Source organism: Pholcus phalangioides, unplaced genomic scaffold (genome assembly GCF_987345545.1).
Source record: "Pholcus phalangioides strain wild (caught in Gottingen) unplaced genomic scaffold, Ppha-v1.0 ptg000024l_1, whole genome shotgun sequence".
Classification (NCBI taxonomy): Eukaryota; Metazoa; Arthropoda; class Arachnida; order Araneae; family Pholcidae; genus Pholcus; species Pholcus phalangioides.
This window is the reverse complement of record NW_028301616.1, coordinates 30,704,598-30,726,353: the sequence shown is the minus strand read 5'-3', so window position 1 is coordinate 30,726,353 and position 21,756 is coordinate 30,704,598. Positions and strand designations below refer to the sequence as shown.

Sequence of the window (21,756 nt, the reverse complement as noted above, 5' to 3'; positions counted from 1 at the left end):
GTTCGATCCTTAGACGGCCCTAATTCTGTCGGCTTCCGTCATATCACTGATACCAGCCACCATTTCGAAGCTGCAGCTGGTCGAAAAATGGGGGGTGACCCCCGTTCTTCGACCCCGGAGGGTCTCCCTCCTGCCCCCGGCAGCGGGGTTGGCGGGGGGCCGCGGGGTCGTCACCGGCAAAATGGTGGACTCTCTGATATTCGGTGGCAGCCGCGAGGACTTCAAGCAGCAGCAGCAGTCGTTGGTACTGTCTGCAACGTCCAACACTGCAGGTGACGCTAGTTCTTTTCTGACTTTGTCCAGGTCACTGCCGAAGCTGCACGAGGAGAGCGGAGGAAATGTCGGCACCGACGGAGGAGGCCAGCTATTGTCCCAGCCGCCCCTCTCCCTCTTCGAGCCCATCCCTCACGACCACGACTTCTGCGAGAGGGTCGTCATCAACGTTAGCGGACTGAGGTTCGAGACCCAGCTGCGGACGCTCAATCAGTTCCCGGACACCTTACTCGGTGATCCGGCCCGCAGGATCCGCTACTTCGACCCGCTCAGGAACGAGTATTTCTTCGACAGAAACAGGCCCAGCTTCGATGCCATTCTGTACTATTACCAGAGCGGAGGCCGGCTCCGGAGGCCCGTCAACGTGCCTCTGGACGTCTTCGCAGAGGAGATCAAATTCTACGAGCTGGGCGAGATGGCTTTCAACAAATTCCGCGAGGATGAAGGGTTCATTAAGGAAGAGGAAAGGCCCCTGCCCAAGAGGGAGCTCCAGAAAAAGCTGTGGTTGCTATTCGAGTACCCAGAGAGCTCCCAGGGTGCCAGGGTGATCGCCATCGTCTCAGTGGTGGTCATCCTGCTTTCTATCTTCATCTTCTGTCTGGAGACGCTGCCGGAGTTCAAGCACTATCGCCTCTTCAACACGACAAACAACATGACGCGGGTCATAGAGGACGAGGTCCCCCGCACGACCGATCCTTTCTTCATAATCGAGACCTGCTGTATCATATGGTTCACGTTCGAGTTGCTAGTGCGCTTTCTGGCGTGCCCTTCCAAGATGGCTTTTTGCCGAGACGCAATGAACAGCATCGACCTGATGGCCATCATACCGTACTTCATTACGCTGGCCACGGTGGTCTCGGGCGAGAGGCCGCAGGAAAGGCCGATCAACGAGAGAGGAAACAATCAGGCCATGTCCCTGGCCATCCTCAGGGTAATCCGTCTCGTGAGGGTGTTCAGGATTTTCAAGCTGTCCAGGCACTCAAAGGGTCTCCAGATCCTGGGACGGACACTCAAGGCCAGTATGCGGGAACTGGGCCTCCTCATATTCTTCTTGTTCATCGGAGTGATCCTCTTCTCGAGCGCCGTATACTACGCGGAGGCCGACTCGGAACGCTCGTTCTTCAAGAGCATTCCGGACGCTTTTTGGTGGGCAGTGGTCACCATGACCACGGTCGGATACGGAGACATGAGGCCAGTCGGCGTGTGGGGCAAGATAGTGGGCTCACTGTGTGCCATAGCGGGCGTGCTCACAATCGCTCTACCGGTGCCGGTTATCGTGTCCAACTTCAACTACTTCTACCACCGCGAGACCGACCAGGAGGAGATGCAGTCTCAGAACTTCAACCACGTCACAAGTTGCCCTTACCTGCCGGGTACGGTTGGCTCAAAGATCAAGAGGGACTCTATGAGCGAGTCCGGCTCGGACATCATGGAACTCGAGGAAGGGATGCTCCTGAGCGTGGACACTTCCCAGCAAAGACCGCTATACACCGCCCACACTATACCCAACTACATAGGACAGCAGCAGGTGAAGAAGCCCAACTGCAATCCCCTGCACAACAACAACGTCAACGCCGTGTCCATCGAAACCGACGTTTGAAATTTGGTCCTGTGCTCCCTGTTCGTTGGAATGCAGTGGGAACACTTCCACGGCATACCTCTCATTATAAGCGTATCCTTTCACTGTTGTTTTTATTTCTCTCGATCTCATCTCCATTCATCATATAATATTTATACACATGCACTAAAACAAAAAAAACTGTGCTTTCTCCTCACAGTATCGACATCTCATACGGGAAAATAATAATCCACAGGTAAGTGCTGCATGTCACAGTTTTCTCTCTCTCTCTCTTATTACAATTTTTTCAATAAAGTCATGACTTCACATTTTTTATTTTGAAAATTTGACATGATCACTGTGTCATACTTGCAATGTTAATTGGCACTTATATGTAACTGGAATTTATAAACTGTTTAAAAAAATCCTTATTATGCACACTAAAAACATTATTAATATTTTTTCTAATAATTGAATAATGATTTATTTTTGGGTGAAATATCAATTCATTCACAAGAAAATGGGCACTATTCAGCAGTATATTTAATACGACCACTGATTTAGGCATGATAATTAATCAAGAGAAAATGTGTATCTATTTTCAAAGAGAGTGGCAAGTTGCACACTAAAGCCATTATATAAATATTGTTTCTAATAATTAAATATTAATTGATTTCTCTCTGGTTGAAATATTGAAAGATAATTATTCCTACGATTCATTCACAAGGAAATGGAGCTTTCAGCAGTGTATCATTGATTGGGACATGATGATAATTAATCACGAAAATTTGTTGTTTTCTCAAAGATAATAGGAAGTAATGGCAGAACATTACATCTATAGCCATTTCAGACCCTGATGCAATAAATGTGTGGGTTGTTTTTTCCTTCACTGTAGAATTTTTTTTTACCTTAGGGAGTTAAGCCCGGACTCAAAGGACTGTGTAAGTTTTAAGTAAGAAGTATGGTGAGTATGAATTTTGGGGGCTTTCATCAGAGGGCAGCATGTGAAGAAACTTTCAGGGGTTTTTTTTAATGTACCTTCTAGGAGAAAGTTCGATTTATTACATAAAATTTAGTAATAAAATTCTGCAAAAAATTGTATGCGAAGATGAATATACGCTGCATCATCTTGGCTGAATAAATTTCAACAAAATGAATTATTTCTTCACAAAATAAAAATTGAACTTTTGAAAAAAAATTTAAAAAAAATAAAGATTTGCTGATATTTATGTTTTCAATGTATTTTCTGAATATCGAAAATGCACACAAAAGCATTTTGAAAATTCCAGAAAATGAATGCTCGGGTCTGAAAGGTATAGTCTACATCAAGGACATTAAAATTTTCAATTCTGCTCTGAAACCACCTTTTATATAAATTAAAAAAACAAATTAATTGCTGTGAATATCAATACTTTTTAGTAAATTATGATTTTTTTTTCTCATAAATTGCCTAAAAACATCAAAAGGGTATCCTTTTTATTCCATTGGTACAAACGTGTGTACCTTAATTTTTAACGATTTTAAACGGTTTTAATGTGGTTCTTTTTTTTCAAGTTGAGACCTATACCTAACCCAAATAGCCCTAGTAAAGATATTGACCTAATTTAATTTATTGATTAAAAATTATTTTTAAAAGACACTTGAACTTACAATAAACAAAAATCAATCAAAAACAATTTTTTTTTTTATAGCCAGTTTTGGCTCAGTTTTGAAGAGGGTATACAGTCAAAGTCGGTTATTACTAGAGCCCGGCAGTTTGTTCACTAAAAATGATCAAAATAGGCATGAAAAAAGGCATTAAAATGCCTGAAACAGGCAGTAAAAAAAAAGGCATTTATAATTAATGGTAAGAAAGGAAATTGACTGAAGCTGCGGTATTAAGGGTTCAAAAACGAATTAAAATTTTGGCTGCACTCACTCAATCTACTGTTTCAACAATGAATTGATTAAATTAGTTTCAGTTTTTTTCTAGTCAGGTTTTCGTAATTTGGTCAGATTTCAACATAATTTGCTATTAGGTAAGTGTTCGATTCAATCGAATACTTGATATATAATTAGCTAACACGTAGAAATAGTGCTCGTTGAAATTAAAAAATAATTACATCAACGACTCATTTTCAAATGGAATTTAAAAGAAAACATTTTCTTAATAACGACACATTTTTTCCTCAAAATTTTCAAAGATTAAGTTTAGTATTCGGTCGGTACGCATCAATTTCGAAAAAAAGATGTCTCTCAAATTCTGGACATGATTTTTGAGTATCTGAAATAACTTTTCATGTTTGTTTGTAGTTCATTTATCTATGGTGTAAGGAAATATAATTAAAATAACTCGGGCTCTAGGGCTAGAGCCCTATCACCTCCCATCCCACCCTTTTGTAGTATGATGTCCACTAAAAAGGCTATTAGCACAATTACCGGTGAGCTATTCAACTGCAATGCTGTGCAAATGCACTAACAGCACATGTGTGAGAAACAAACTTCTAATTTATTCTCGGCTTTTCTTATACTGTACGCGCGTTGCTTTTGTCTAGAACTCTTAATACCTTGATGCGAGTTCGATAATATTTTCATTGCTATCTGAAAGCTACAGAGATGAAAAGTCTTTGTCATTTTTACGCCTTACACCAATTTTCAGGCACTTATGCCTATTTGTGCTTAAATAGGGTCGGGGGAAGGAAGGTTTTCTGATGAGAATTAATACCAAGGGTTAAAGATTAGAAAAAAATGCTAAACGCTCAATGCTAAAAATATCTAAATCCTACAGAAAATGGTCTTTAAGATTCGCGAATAAACATAAAACAATGCCGAATTGGGCATTTACTGCAGAAAAATCTCAAAAAAAAAAAATTACTTGAAAATAAGCAAAAAAAGGCATATTGCCTGAATGTCCGGGCTCTAGTTATCGCGCATTGAAGGGATTTCGAAATCGTGTCGATATAACCGGGTTTCGTTGACCCACCTGATATTGGTGATATTTCTAAGATTCAGATAGTAAATGCATACAGGGTGTCGAATTCTCATCGCTGTCTGATGGCTAATTCCTTGATCGTCAGTCTTAAAGGAAAGAGTTCAAATCAAAAAAAAAAATTGATTCAAATATCCCTCGTCATCTTAGAAGTCATTTAATACAAAATTTTTTCATGAAATTAACATGTTTGGGAAACTAAAAGGTCTAATGATTGTCAGGATACTTTTTAAAATTATTTAACAAAGAAATTTGTAAAAGCTTTTTTTCAAAAATGAGATTTTCGGAATTTTTATCATTTTCGATAAGATTTTTTTCGCACGATTATGAACAGAAATTCTTTCTAACACATGGTACATAAGATTTAGTAAAATCATAATTACAAGTTATTTTAATTAAAGTAAGTTAATTAATTTTTACTAATTAAAAATTTAATTAATTGGCAATTTAAGTAAATTACGAAGAAAAAATACTAAATTAATGTCCAATTTTTGAAACTTCTCAAATTTCAGCAAGCATTTATCGTTTCCAAAAAAAAATGTGCAATTTGCTCTAGAATTGGAGAAGCGGTGAAAAATGGATTAAGGGGACAAAAGACGTTCAAAGTGAAGAATTATAATTCTTTGATATTTTAACAGTTGATGAGTTTTTAAATGGCTTAAAACACGCACGATGAATACATTTTGATACATCTAATCAAATTATTTGAAATTTTTTTTTTATCCGCAATGAATAATTTATTGAAGAATAACCGCAAAACCGACACGAGCTATACTTGTCCCCTGCGTTTCCTATTTTGATGAAACCCATCCATATTTTCTATTTTGCTTCCAAAGGCACTCACAAACACTTTTATAAGCATGCATATTCATTAAATAAAATCTAAGAAAAAAATGTTGCCAAACGACAATTTTTTTGGCCTTTCTAACAATTAAATTATTATTTTTTTAACTTGCGTTCGATTCGGACAGGTCTTCGTATTTCATGAGGTTTCATTCATGAGCTATGATTCAAATCATGGTACAGCGAAACCTGTCAACTTGGATAACTCCCTACACTGAATGGTTTTTAATGAGACCGGCTAATATCCTATTCCGATAAGACTGCGCCTTTATATCTTGGACACATCTCTAACTTGAACAGATTTTAATGGAATCGTATGTGCCCAAATTAGATTCACTGTGTATAATATTACTCACATATTATAGTATAGCATTACATATTAACCACGAGAATGATCAATTCGTATCAGTGTGCAATGTGAGGGGTTCACAACCATAGTAGACAAAGTCTATTTATCTTTATTGTGGATAACAACCTCTTAAATTCTTTGATAGGTAATTAATTTTCAGTTCATGTGATGTAAAGGAGTTAAATATGTCAAAGTTCGGTTAAAACTATCATTTTTTTTAGTGCCTTGCTTTTACAAAATTTGTAAAAGCAGGGCTTTTACGAAAACTTTAAGGTGTTACTATCCATAATAAAGATAAATGGACTTGGTCTACTATAGTTATGAACCCCTCACATGTTGCACGATTTTTTAATTAAAATACAGCATTGCAATTTTTCTGATTTAACCCTTTCAGACCCGACCATTCATTTTTTGGAATTAATTTCTAAAATGTTTTTGCATTTTTGATGCTAAAACCAAAAAATTCATTGAAAAAGCACACAAATATCAGTTAATCCATTCTTTTTTTCAATTTTTCAGTTTTTTTGTGAAGAAATAATTCACTTCGTTCAAATTTTTCAGTCAAGATTATACACTCATTTACATTCATCTTCACAGAATTTTATTCCGAAATGTTATTAATAAATCACTCTTTTCCCGGAGTTACTTTCTCCTGGAAGCCATCTTAGAAAACCCCTTGAAAGTTCAACTTAAGTGCTGCCCTCTGGTGAAAGCCCTCAAAATTCATATTCACCACATATCTAACTCTAAACTTACACAATCCTTTAAATCGGGGCTTGACTCCCTGGGGTCGAAAGAAAAAAAAATTCTACATCAAGGAAAAAACAGCCCACACATTTGTGGCACCAGGGTCTGAAAGGGACGTATCGAATAGACAATTCTCCCAGCCTTAATGTCGTAAATAAGCTTCCGTATTTTTTCCCCGTCTCGACTACAATTTAATTAAAAGCATTGTGGAAACAGGGAATGGAATGTTTGAGCCTGTGAATTCAATAGAGAAGAGGATACAAATGTAAATAAAAAAATATATATATATAAAACGCAACTAAAAAGAAAAAGATGCCTAAAGTGAAGATAAGAGGATGGTGTTAAATATGGAGCTCGTTTAGTTTTTGTTGTTTTTTTCCCTCGTCTTTGTTCTCCACAATGAAACATCATCATTGTTTTTTGAAGAGGGAAGATGTTGTTTCTCCTGTGATTCTTTTCTCTCCTTCCAGCATTTGCCAAAGGCAAAGATTTTTCTAAGGAAAGCAGTTCCTATTTATAGTGAGAGGCTACCAAAATTCGAGAGAGAGAACTGCGCACCACGCGCGCATCCAAAGACAACGCCAAAAAAAAAATCGCTTCTTAAGATTTTATCCCACGTCCTCAAAAAAAAAGCAAAATGTTAATTTAACTCCGATTTGTCATCTTTATCTATATATATATGTTAAATATGTCTCGTATGCATCAGAAATGCCGAGTGAATAGCCAAAATGAGTTTAGTGGTACGAGACTTATGGGATTGACAATCTTACCGTGGTTTATGTAGTTTCCTCTTTCGTGGGATTTGAAATACGGGGTGGGCGAAAAGTCCGTAGAAACTTTAAAACCAGAAAAATAACCATAATCCAGATAAAAACGGTTTGCAGGGTTAGCATCGCCAGGTCAAGGGAATTTTTTTGAGATAGGAAAAAAACAGCCGATAGGTGGTGCGGACGTACACAAGTCAAAAAGAAAAGTGTGTATCGATCCTGTCCATCCAATCTGTCGGAACTGGAGAGGTGTCATGTTTATAGCAGGACCTGCTGCATTCTGCCGTTGCTGGATATGTGACTCGCCTACTGCTGTATTATAACACATACTGCTGTTATAAACGATTTGGAGGCATTCTGTTCGTTATTTTCGTATCTTTTCTTTGAATTGTGTACATCAGCGCCACCTATCTGCTGTTTTTTTCGTTTTTTTTTTTTTCTGTCAAAAAAATTCCCGTGACCTTAGCGATGCTATCCCTGCAAACCGTTTTTTATTTCGGTCATTTTTCCGGTTTAGTTTTTACGGACTTTTTGCCCACCCTGTATTTAGATCTAAAATTATTTAGGCCAGGATTACACAATGTAAGTTTTATAAAAGTTCTTTCATTAAACTTGACGAAGGCAACAATAAGAAACACGGTTTCACTCGCTCGAATGTAACCTTGGTGGTGGCATTTCCAAGTTTTATAAAAGAACTTTTATGTAGTATAATACAGGCTTCATGGAGCCTTTTCAACGCATAGCCCAAAGGCCACACGTGCCCGTCCTTCCCTAACAATTTCGACGGGGGGGGGAGGGAATATTGAATATTTAAAAACGATGAAAAATAACAAAAAATTGATAATGCCCGTATTAAAAGATTCAATAAGATATACAAGATACGATAAGTACCGAACTAAGCCAGTATGACACTATAAAAGTTTTAGAAAAATTCTTTTATAAAACTTGAAAAACGCAACCAATAAGCTTATCGCTTACATTTGATCAAATGTAGCAGGTAAAGCTTATTCGTCGTTGCATTTTGCAAGTTTTATTTAAAAAAAAGTTCTCCATAAAACTTTTATAGTGTAATACACCAGCCTCAGAGTTACAATATGTTATATTTTAGGCCGGAATTACACTACAAAAGTTTGATAAAATATATTTTACAAGACTTTGAAAAAACAACCAATAAGTTAGAAAAAGGAAATAAGGTTAAAGAATTTTCAGAAAAATGCTGCAATAATCTCAAAAATTAGGCAGGGATTACACAATAAAAAACTCATAAAAACACTTTTACAAACCTTAAAAAAAACAACCAATAAGCCTGTTGGTTAGATTCACTCGAATGTAACCGATACTCTAACTGGTTGCATTTTCAAGTTTTATAAAAGAACCTTTTCTAAAATTTTTATAGTGTAATCCCGGCCTTGGAGATTATTTCACAATCGGCAAAAGAAATTATTCCAGAATGAAAGAAATTATTTAATAATTATCAATTTATTTCCAATTTCTTTTATACAGGGTGCAGGGGGGAAGTGTCTTTATCCTGAAATAATTCGCGAAACGTTGATGCTAGAATCATACTTCTTATTGAAAAAAATTTCCAAATAACTTGTAGACCTCAGATGCGTCATTCATATTGCAAGGGGTTGTATTGAAATGTTATTAAAATTTAGAAAAAAAATTATATCAACACCCTGTGCTCAAAAACTTAATAATTAGAATGTTTTTGCCTTGTCTCTCCTGGGCTCGAGAAACAAAAATCCATGTATTTCAGTGCAATATTCACCGAGATATTTGAATTAGAAAATCGCTGGAAATGAAGGAAAGGACTGCATAAACTAACTGACGAGAACATTTTACGCATCTCTCATATGCAAATCTTTCCCCTCATTTTTCAAAGTTTTTTTGAAATCAGATTTTCAGCGAAAATATTGTACTTGAATTTTTTTTCTCTGTTGGGCCCACCAGAAACAAGTCAACAACTTTCCCTCTCTCATTGGGTTTTTTAAAGTACAGGGTGACAAAATGAAAAGTTAATTTCTTTTATTTTAATAACTATACAACCCCATGAATTATGAAATGACATATCTGAGGTCTACACATTATTTGGGTACTTTTTTTCCATTTGGAAGTACACTACTAGGATCAACCGTTTGTGAGTTATTCCAGAATAAAGAAACTTTCTTATGCACACCCTTTATATTTATTTGGTCCAGGTATATTTAGACTGGTCCGATTATTCGATTAATCGAGTCGGTTAATCCATCAAATGATAATCGCAGTTAAAAACTAGTTGAGTTAACCGACTCGATCAATCCAGTTAAAATTCGATTAAAATTTTTGTTAAAAGTTTATCATTTAACTTGATGAAATCGATTAGATGTGTTTAATTATGTGCTCATAACATTTCATACATGTGACCATTTAAAAATATTTGAATTAATATTTTGATGAAATATTTTAACATGGGGTGAAACACAAAATACAGTAAAACCCAGTTTTTGCGCACACTCGCGGGAAACAAATTCCGTCCGTAAAAGAGAGTTGACCGCATCAGATTGGGGTTCCTGTTGAAACTGTAAAATTCAGTCGTAGTAATAACTGAAATGGTTCATTGTATGCAAATAAATGGCATTCTGACAAAATAAGATGCGTTTAATGTAATAAAGGACATACTTATTGCACAGATACACAATTAAAATTACAATATATATATATATATATATATATATATGTAATGTATAAGTATGCAAACTTGGTATAGTACGATGTAATGTATAAGTATGCAAACTTGGTATTTTATATATATATATATATATATATATATATATATATATATATATATATATATATATATATATATATATATATATATATATATATATATATATATATATATATATATATATAAAATACCAAGTTTGCATACTTATACATTACATCGTTTGGAAAAACTGATCAATCGATGTTTGGTGGATTTTGCCGTGTGAGTATTCCTGCTCCTTCAAACATTGTACATTGGCCACATGCGGCAAAGCTGGTGGCCACCCCTGCTATACATCATTAGCTGAATATCCCTCGATGACTTTTGGCCATTCTTCGCACATTTTATCATTGACATCAGCAGATTCACACACCGCATAATTTATTAAATACAATTTCATCACACACACGAAAACTATCCAACCAACCATTTGAAGCTTTGAAGTTGATTAGTCGGAATGAATTCTTCTGCAGCTTGGGTTCTCGAGCTTTTTCTTGTAGAGTCGGGTTGGAAACAGGTAAATTGTTGCTTCTTGCTGAAACAAACTAATTGTACACAACTGCATCTACGGCAAGTTCTTATGTCTTCGGAAATTTATTTTTCCCAGCTTGGTTCCCGTTATTCAGCCACTCTTCTTGCCAACGATCCTTTTGCTGCAAAATGGAACAAAACTATGTCCTCCCGACGTCAAATTCATTTGCGAACTCCCATTCTACGTTTTTTCCCTGTATTCGATGACATGGATTTTTTCCTCTTCGGAACCTCTTGTCAATGAGTAATAGAGAGTGACGATTACTAGAGCTGACTATTTTAAACAGCCTGGAATCATGTAAAATATATGAGCACAACCACAAAACTGCATTTGAGAAATTCCTTGATTCAAAATTCAATCGATCAGTCGATTAATCGATTAAGATTTCTTGAATAACCAATTAAAAATTTCAATCGATTCCCAGCCCTAATTTATTTACTTTGAAACTACAGTATATCAAAACTTCCAGAATATCAAATCAGCTCCCGAGTGACGCAGTAATGAGTTGCTGGTCTTCCACTATGATGGTTACCGTCGCGATCCACGAGTTCGAATCCGAGCAAGAACACTAGAAGAAAGGTTTTTGCCTACCGAGCCTAGTGCGACCACCGATAGATGGTGACTTCTTTTCCCGCCCAACTCCACTGCTTGTATAATTGCCTTATGGCTATATATGACCTGAGTTGGTGTGCGGTGTAATGTAGTATATCAAATTATAGTATAGTCTCACCACAGAGAGCAACACTCCTACAAATACTCAATCATTAAACTTCATTTCTGAAATATTCATGCCAGCGCTGAAAAATCAGGCACAACATTATACACGTGCTCAGACTGTTAAGTACTCACACTTGCGGTACAACTCACTCTATAGTAAAATGATAGCCGTCACTCTGGTTAAGTCGTTTTTCCTACGGTTCCGTCTAGCTTTCATAGATAACAATGTTATTAAACCCTCGTTTACTCGTCTACCTGTCGCTAAGGAAAAGTTTGAGACAGAGAAACAGATGATTTCTATGGATCCCTGTATAAAGAAAGAGTTTGATGGCAACATTTTCATATGTTCAAAAGTGATCGCAAAAGCCTTATATCAAATACAATTTACAAGTACAAATTACATTACAAATGGAATTAACTATATATCAAAACGGAAATCCTTAAATGACGAAATTGATACAGAACAGACCGAAAACGACCAGGCTCCGCCGCTTACGCGATTTTAGTTCATTGCCCCTTATGGCATGGTCGGGCTGAAGAAAGCAGGGGGGAAAAATAATAATTGGGGTTCCCCTACCATGTGGGATCTAAATGACCCCCAAACATGTATTTGCATTCATATTCACAATATACATTCAAGTATGAGATTCAAATTAACAGTACATACACAAATACAAAAACGTAGAAAAATGTGCAACATATATATATATATAAAACGTATAAAAATATAAACATATGACCTGTGTATAGCTCCATGAAGATAGACCGGAGTTGCGCTCGATTTGAAAGAAAGAAAATCTAAACTAATGATACCGTACATTGAAAATCATTTCAGAACTATTGAAAATGATCTGAGAATTAAATGAATACGATAAACAATTACTCACAATTTTTTCCAGAATATTTGCAGGAAATGATTTAGGAAAAAAATCATATCCAATTAAAGAAATGATTTCAGAATTTATATGAAAGTTAATATGAAGAGAAAAAATTTAAGAGAATAAACACAAAAATCTTTAATAATTTTTAGCACAGTTTCCACCCATACGCGTCAAGGCGTCACTAAAAATTACATCAAGTCCTTGTAATTCTGTATATATATACAGTCAAACCTCGTTAGTGCGTCACCCGGTTAATACGTCACTCCGCTTAACTGGTCACTTTTTGAAAGTCCCAATTGCCCTTAGGCGGGAATTAGCACAGATATGGCTTACTCCGTTTAACGAGTCACTCCGCTTACCAAGTCATATTTTTGCTCTCCCAAGAGTGACTCATTAACGAGGTTTGACTGTATACCATCATACAATTCTAAATACCGCCCTACAGGCTTCATAAGAAATTTTAATTTAGCCCGGAAATGTGTCTGAAAGGTTGTAGATCCCTACATTAGGGGATCGTTCAACTATTACGTCAGCAGATTTTTAGCCATTTTTGACTACCCCATGTCAGCAAAATTTCGTTAGCTCTTCCTCCTACCTCTTAACGCATATTGAGATCAGAAACGTAAGCGGGACGGGAGTGGGGGAAAGCTCGTGTCCCCTTCCCACAGGTGATCAAAAAATAATAAAATTAATATTTCGGAAGAAAATGCATTTATATGTTGTTATAATCAATTTTTGTGAATGTCAATGATAACTGAAGGCTATGAACTCAGAATTTCTTCCTAAGAAGTTAATTGCGACCCACTCTCTAAACCAGTGGTTCTCAACTGGAGGCCATATGGCTCCCCTAGCGGTACTGGGATACTTCAAGGGGACCACAGAAGAAAATAGAGAAAGGGGCCATGACATGTGGTTTGGAGGGCTGCAGAGAGCTGAAAAAAAAAGTAAGGTGTGAAGAAATAAAGCTTTTATATTAGGGACTATACACACACAGAATCCTACAAAACCATCCATAAAACCAGGACCGTCTTAGGGCATAGATCCACTCGGGCATCACCACCTACATTTTACAGCAGGTTCCCTAAGATGGGGTTTTTCAAGAACCCCCCCCCCCCATATTAAATTTTGAATGAAAAAACAAAGAAGGATGAAAACCATATCAGGCCCCGGGCTGCAGCTCTGTCAGTCCCACTCTTGTGAGAGGTCATGCCCAGGGTCTCATGTCCGTAAGTGACCCCATTCGTCATGTTATTTTGTATAGTATAATAAATTTTGAAAATAAGTAGGAAATATGTAGGCTGTTTATTTCTGGCTAAGTATGGGACTACCATAGCATCGCTTTGCCTAGAGGGCCCATGATGTTGAGACGGTCCTGAATAGAACTCGGATAAGCGGGGAGCTCGATAAATTCTAGGCCAGTGGTCTGGAAGCCAATCTTATTTGCAAAATTTTCATTCAGTATAAATCCACTGAAAAATCAATTCAATACGTATAAAGGATCTTGCTTCCAGATGGGGGTCGAAGACTCTGGGTAAGACAGGGGAGCCACAAGAAAAAAAAAATGCTCAAAGGGGGCCACAGGCAAAAAAAGCTTAAGAAACACTGCTCTAAACCATATATACATGTTAAATCCATGACCCCCTCGGACCAAATATGGCCCGCCACATCAAAAACATGGTTTTGTAAAAATACCCCCCGTACATTAGATGTTGTTTTTTCTTTCCGTCTATATTGTCTTTCGACTAAACGTACTTCCGAATAGGGACCCATTACTTGATGTAGTGTTTCTCAAAGTGTGTGCCGTGGCTCCTTGGGGTTTCGCCAACCTTTGACAGGGACGAGCTGAAGATGGCCTCTTATGCAATTGTGTGTGTTATGCAACTGATTTTGATTTGTGTGCCCATTCATGCTTTAAATTGGTTCTTTCACACGGCAAAATATCTACCAAACTATTCTATGGAGCCGCAGATGGGAAAGCCATGGATTGGATACGGGAGTCGCAAGTGACAAAAGTTTGAGAACCATTAACTTAATGTAACAATAGCTCTGTTAAAACTTAGATTCTCCCCCCCCCCAATAGAAAACCTGACTTTTTTAATATGTATTGATGATTTGATATTCATAACACTCTGCTTTACTTGAGAAAAAAAATAACTTCCAGTGAATTCTAAATGTTCGGAATAACCTAAGTTATAGTTATGTCCTTCACTAGATCATAGTTTCCCAACCTTTTTGTCCCATCGTCCCCTTCAGAATTTTTTTTCCCTCATCGCCCCCCCCCCAACGCAATCTAACCCATAGGATCCTATGTTAAACCCGTAGCTTCTACCGCCCCCCTGGAACATTCCATCGCCCCCCAGGGGCGTTAACGCCCACGATGGGAATCACTGCACTAGATGAATATTGATTCAACGATGCATATTATCCATAAATGAACAGAATTCATATTTCAAAAACTATTTAATGCACTCAAAATTCCCACACAATCTGAATTTTAAGTTTATGTAAAAGCACTTCGCCATGTCTCAGTCTGTTGATACGCTTTCGTGAAAGGGAAATGATAACCCAGCAGATATTTACGAACAAATTCTGACAGTAAATGTCACATTACGGTATTGAATGTTCGGAGCCAAACACGAAGTTATCAAATGTTTCAGAGATTAATATTTTATTTATTCCATACATGAAAATATAATACGAAATACTACATATGATAAAATAATAATCTTATATTATAATATACAGAGTGCCCCATAAATTTGTAAATATTTTCAAAATTCATAAAAATTGAAAGAAATTATATATTTTAAATATATCACTGGTTTGCGGAAATGTTATTGTCCTAAAGAGAGATTTTTACGTGCAGAGAAAAATTAGTTCAAGTTATTGTCGATAGATGAAAATGCATGATTGGGAATCCTAGGGACATATGCAAATCAGAGTCCTTAATACAGGGTGTGCGATTAGCAGCCCATTTCTGAACTTTTGTGTTACTGGTGCTTACATATAATTTTTATTGTGATGTTGACATTGATGGATAGAGCATAGCGTGAAGTTATTTTACCTCAACCATGGGGCCCCCCTTTATGATGAATTTAAAGCGTGAAAAAACAAAAAATGCTGAAAATCATCCCGGGCCTCAGGGCTGGAACCTTTTCAGCCTACCCCTTGTGGGGGGCCATGGCCTGGAGCAGGGCCCCCAGACTGGGCCGCATGGGGCAAACTTCGATAACTTTATAATACTGTTCTTTGTTCCCACCTGAAATTGCCGTAAAAATTTAGGTGCCCGGCTAGTTACGGCCCTGATTGGGGGCATGTACAATTTTTTTTCCCCCATTTACAACTATCTCCGTGTTATTTATACGGGATTTAGTCGTTTTAGCACGTAAAAAAAATTAGCAAAAATCATGAATTTCAATCATAGATAACCCGACATATTTTTATTTGACACTCCTTTTAATTAAAAACTAACATTTTCGTAACGTTCATAAAAAATTTAATTTTCATATTAACAATTATCACATTTCACGATCGTGACGCTATCGCATAACTAGAATCTTCTTTCAACTAACTTTTTTTATCACATTTCAAGTAGACCACGGAGTCTTCAACGTACGGCTCACCTACCAAATATGACCCTCCGAGCTATTTGCCATGGCCCGTCGACCACGTGGCAATAGAAAACGGCCATCAAATTAGTGGGCACCCAATGATGATCCACAGTTATTGAAATATGTCAATTTCCATTTCGGGAAAATAGTCACTTCACATTGACGGATGGGGGAAGGGGTGTTAAGTTTAGAAAACAATTAGTGCGTTAAAGCTCATTGGCCACTTACAGCTGTACTGTAGTATTTATAACTGTGAGATGTTTTTGATACGCTATATATATATCTCAACCAATGATAAAGTGATCTCAACCAATTCAAGTGGACCTGGGACGTGGGTAGCTCGAGACAAAATCCCCATCCGTACGGGACCTTTTTTTTTGTGCCCCTGAAGATCCATTAACCCCTTTCCCAATTTATCTCCATACCAAAAATTCTTTGAAAAAAGATAATTCGTCTTTTCACATCAGATTTGTGAACCATGTAGCCACACGGCCTCTCCTACTGGGTACCAAAACACTTTTCGTCACCCAGATTTGATATATTCCCAGGTTAGAAAATTCCAAAATGTATGCATAATTACAGAATTGCCGATAAATACCTTTAATGAAAGAAATAATTTTAGAATGACCTCGATTAGTCGTCGTCCTAATAAGCCGTCACTCTTGTTAAGTCGTTTTTCCTACGGTTCCGTCTAGCTTTCATAGATAACAATGTTATTAAACCCTCGTTTACTCGTCAACCTGTCGCTAAGGAAAAGTTTGAGACAGAGAAACAGATGATTTCTATGGATCCCTGTATAAAGAAAGAGTTTGATGGCAACATTTTCATATGTTCAAAAGTGATCGCAAAAGCCTTATATCAAATACAATTTACAAGTACAAATTACATTACAAATGGAATTAACTATATATCAAAACGGAAATCCTTAAATGACGAAATTGATACAGAACAGACCGAAAACGACCAGGCTCCGCCGCTTACGCGATTTTAGTTCATTGCCCCTTATGGCATGGTCGGGCTGAAGAAAGCAGGGGGGAAAATAATAATTGGGGTTCCCCTACCATGTGGGATCTAAATGACCCCCAAACATGTATTTGCATTCATATTCACAATATACATTCAAGTATGAGATTCAAATTAACAGTACATACACAAATACAAAAACGTAGAAAAATGTGCAACATATATATATATATAAAACGTATAAAAATATAAACATATGACCTGTGTATGTGCAGATGGGCGAAACTGAACAAAGGAAAGACAAAATCAGAGTTCTCTGGCGCGTGGAATCCAAAGGACTCCGAGTCATGTTCATTCACATACACTTCCAAAAACACATGTGTGAGGGTAGGCAAATACGAGAAAAGCCAGGCTGTGTAAGGAAGATTGAGATCCCTTTATGGTACCTGGAGAACCTTGTGACAATATACATTCATTCGAAATTCAAAAATATAATTCACAATGCGTATATGCAAAATTACAAACAATAAAATCGAAAAAAGCGGGACCCCAAAGGAGAGGACCTAACTCATGTTGTTAGTGGCTCCACGTAAGTTCCAGGTCCTATCCTTCTGCGTCCGACTGGATCTCTGTGTAAACGTATGTTGTTATCAGTCTAGCTCAGTGTTTCCCAAAGTGGTCAATATCACCCCCTTGTGGGCGGTGGAATGGCTCGGTGGCGACAGAATCTACGGGTGTAACATAGGATCCTATGGGTCCGTTCGAGTTGGAGGGATTGAAATAAAAAAAAAATTCTGAAGAAGTAAGCGATGGAACAAAAAGTTTGACAAAATATGGTCTATCCGGGAACCATTGCGATGTCCGAACCCACTTTTTTCGCCTTCATTCTTGCTCCTCATTAGCTTGGTCTTTTCTGGGTTGTCGCTCAAAAACTGCAAAACTCAACAGTGAAAATGTGTTCCATCGAAATAAAGCATTGGATACATGAAATATGCAAGTTCAATATTTATAATAAAGTTATGTCATTAAAGACAGCACGTATATTTATAATCTAGCTTTACATGTAGCTTTATAATTTATCCACAATATCAATCAAGGCGACCAGTTTAACCGAGTTTGGTAGAAAAACATTTATAGAAAATGTCGGATGGCTAAAGATACGAGAAAGTCCCGTAAAATGGAAAACAATGAATGATCATGTTTCATATCGAAATGCAAATCCCCATCATAATGTGAATTATCTCTCTTCGTACGTATAGCTTCACAAAACTGATATTGTGTCGATAGATAGAACCGCTCACAACCCCGGACTCTGATGATAAGCAACTTACTTCCGTTACCTCAAACGAGGCAGGGTTGTGTCGAAAAAAAAAATAGCAAAGATTTATATAGCAGTGGCTCCCTTGCCCCGTGCTAGCACGTATCGAATCGCTCGCGTCGTTCTCCCCATGAAGACAGCTATCAACTTGATGTAAACGTGCAAGGCATTCGACTAAAATGAATAGCTGAATCCAATGACTAGGGAGAAAAATTGCACGTGCGCCCAGTATCACATAAGGGCCGGAGACCGCAGCATGGTATTTAAAAGAAGTGTGGAAAAGACTCGTGGGGCAAGTAAGAAGTTGGCATGTTGAAGTGGGAGAAATTTGAGAATGTTCTAAATACACAATACATACAAAATATATGGACAGCGCCTCCACTGTGACGAGAGACGAATATACAAAGCCTCCGTCCACAATGCTGGGCAGATTCGCTTCAATTCCTTTTTATGGAATATGCAATATACACACACAAAGAAACTCACAGAGCCTCCGTCGACAGTGCTGGGCATTTGAATTTTACTCACATATATTATATAAATTTCACACATTACATAAACTTCCTTTTTTACACATTTGGGAATGCACATAAACATTACGCTATGTAAGACAATGCATATTGGGAACAAATATGACTTTGAGTTCATACAAATATTCAAGGTTATAAAATTATTATCATATTATGTAAGTGCGACGGCAACTAATATTGTGTAGCTTAACAGCCTCATGTAGTAGATATCCAAGAAAAATCATAAAATGCTCAGAATATTGCTGTCATCTAAAATTATTTTATTATTACACACTCAGGAAAGAGGAAAATACTGCTATCAAAATCACACAACAAATTCAAGCAAACTTCGAACCTCGTAAGAAGTTCGAATACAATTTTAATCATTCCATCGTACGGTGCAATTAAAAAATAAAAGTGTAATTTTCACATATTTTATTATTTTAATATTTTATTAATTGGTTTTAATTTGCTTCTAAAAGTATTTAAAAGTTGTTAAAATCTACTTAAAAAGTAATAAATTATTCATATTTAATCATATTAATACGACTAAATTAAAGTAGTTATACATTTTGTAGCATATTAGATAATAGATGGCGCTCTTCTTATAGCATATTGCAATTAATCCTGAAGAATGTATGAACAAACGGAACAAGTGGAATTTCATTATTCGTTCGTTGACATTAATGTCTCTGTCTCTCTCTCATCTATTGATATTCCATCAAAATACAAATCTTTATAGCATTTCTGAGCCGTTAAAGACCTTTCCGCATGTAATCAAAAACAACCATTATGCGCGTAGTTATAATGGTTATTAGTTTAAAAAATCGATAGGAATAAAGCTATAATGAAAGTTTTTCTTAATGCAATTCTTCGATTGATGTGGCTTTTTTTTGCTTGATGATTAAATAGAATTTTTGTACGTGTGATGGATTATAGAAGATTAGCTTTACATTCATTTTTTACAGCTCTCTGTAGCCGTCGCTAATCTCATGCTAATCTCTATAGTATCTACAATTGTCTGTTAATTGGATAATGTATATCGCACCGAAAAATATAATTCCCGCATATCGGAGGTTGTTGAGAAGCATATATAAAGAAGTTCTATATATGCTTATATATGTTATTTATGATTTTGGAAAAGTCGAGGAGGCCTCCTAATGCCCGCTTTACCCTGCCCATATCCCCTTTAAGTCAAAATAAGGCCCCCGTAGTCAAGATTGCGTTAGATTTCTACCATGAACCACACACTGACGAGAGAAAAATTTAAAGCACTAAAATTTAATGTGCTTTGGAGAAAAAGTCAACTATCCCAACAGTTGCTCTGATCCGTCTAAATTGAAACAAAATGGGATTAAATGGTGAGTGTGCCTCTACATTGAACCATAATAAATTAAATACTATAAAACTCAAAAAAAAAGGTAAAAAATTAGTTATTGTTGTAATTTTTATTTGTATTTTATAATAAAAATGTTATAAAATATTTTAAATTTACACGATTTTTACAGTATTGCGCTTGAAACTGACGACACTTAGCTTAAGCCACCATAATTTTTCGAAACTTGAGAGGTGACTTATCGACGTTTTACTGTAGTTCCAAAATACAGGGCGTCCATAATTAAAATACCTTATTTTAAACTAGCCTACAGGCGAAAACCAGTTATCAGAAAATTGTGAAATTTTGTGGAATACTTCCATGAAGTGATGGGAATTTGTTTCAGGGGGAAAAAATTAGTTGCACGTGTCGCCACTAGAGGGCGTTTCACTTCGAATACCTGTAGTAAACATGTAAATTTACGTGATGGCACTCAGCAGCTGTCATGAAACCTAGAAACATTCGCGGAGAGATCTTGTTTCTCAATGTGTTTTTGCTGCGCACAATGACAATAAGTTTACGAGGTCAAGCTTTCTTGGTCAAATTGTTTTACCAAAACAGCAATTCCGCAGTAACTGCTCTACGGAAATATCGGACTTGGAAGAGGATTCGAAAAGGTCCAATGGAAGTTAAAAACCTTCGGAGTATGATAAGGAAATTTGAAACCACAGGATGGTTGGCTGTTCGCCCTGGAAGAAAACCCGTTTCTATAGACGCAGGACAGGGGGGTTTCGCTTCAGGTGGAAGAGGACAGAGTTGCAAATTCTCATAGTAACACTAGTGCCAGGCGTGTAGCACAGGCGTTGGATAGGCCATGTTCAACTGCCCATAAGATCATACGGAATATCCTCCGATATTACCCGTACAAACTTTCACTTGTGCAGCGGTATCTCCCACATGGTTGTGACACTCGACACCGGTTCTCACTGCAGTTTCTAGCTCGCGTGGAGGTCGATTCATAATGGCCTTGGAATATCCGCTGCGCAGAAGAAGCGCATTTTCACTTGGATGATGCAGTCACTACTCACAACTGCCGAATTTGGGAACCAGAAAATCCGCATGCTATCTTATAGTTTCCGTTGCATTCACCAAAAGTGACCGTATGGTGTGGATTTGCTGCATCATTTATTCTCGGTCCCTACTTCTACAGGTATAGTGGCGTATTCGATCACAGGGAAGCGATATGCATTTCTGTTAGAGAACGAAATTGTTCCGGCTCTGCAAGCAAGTCACTGCCTTGCAGACACAATCTTTATACAAGACGGAGCTTCTTCACACATTGCAGTGTGTGGTAAGAATGTTCTTAAAACACAAAAGAACGGGTCATCAGACATCACTTCCCCTAAAATCTATAGCCTTAATCCATGCGATTTTCGGCTTTGGGGGCATTTGAAACGTCTGGTAAGTCGTGACAATCCAAGAACTTTACCTGACCATACAGACAGCATTTCACTCCACATGCTGAACATTTCCCTGCGCACACTTCGGTGAATTGTGGAACATGCCATCTTGCGATTTCGCATGGTATCTGAAAATGATGGCCATCATGTGGAACATGTTTTGTTGCAGTAACAAAAGTGTTTAACAATTGTTAAA

The 21,756-nt window shown here is 37.2% G+C and overlaps 1 protein-coding gene across 2 annotated transcripts in view; it reads left to right on the top strand.

Moving 5' to 3' along the window:
• LOC149069215 (potassium voltage-gated channel protein Shaker-like) overlaps positions 1–21,756 on the top strand; it is a 508,027-nt gene that overhangs the window by 414,256 nt on the left and 72,015 nt on the right. For both annotated transcript variants that reach the window (XM_089250522.1, XM_089250523.1), the window contains exon 2: positions 304–1,945. In XM_089250522.1, coding sequence (XP_089106648.1) covers positions 304–1,873 — 1,570 coding nt within the window. In that variant the 3' untranslated portion in view covers positions 1,874–1,945. The remainder of the gene's footprint in view (positions 1–303; positions 1,946–21,756) is intronic.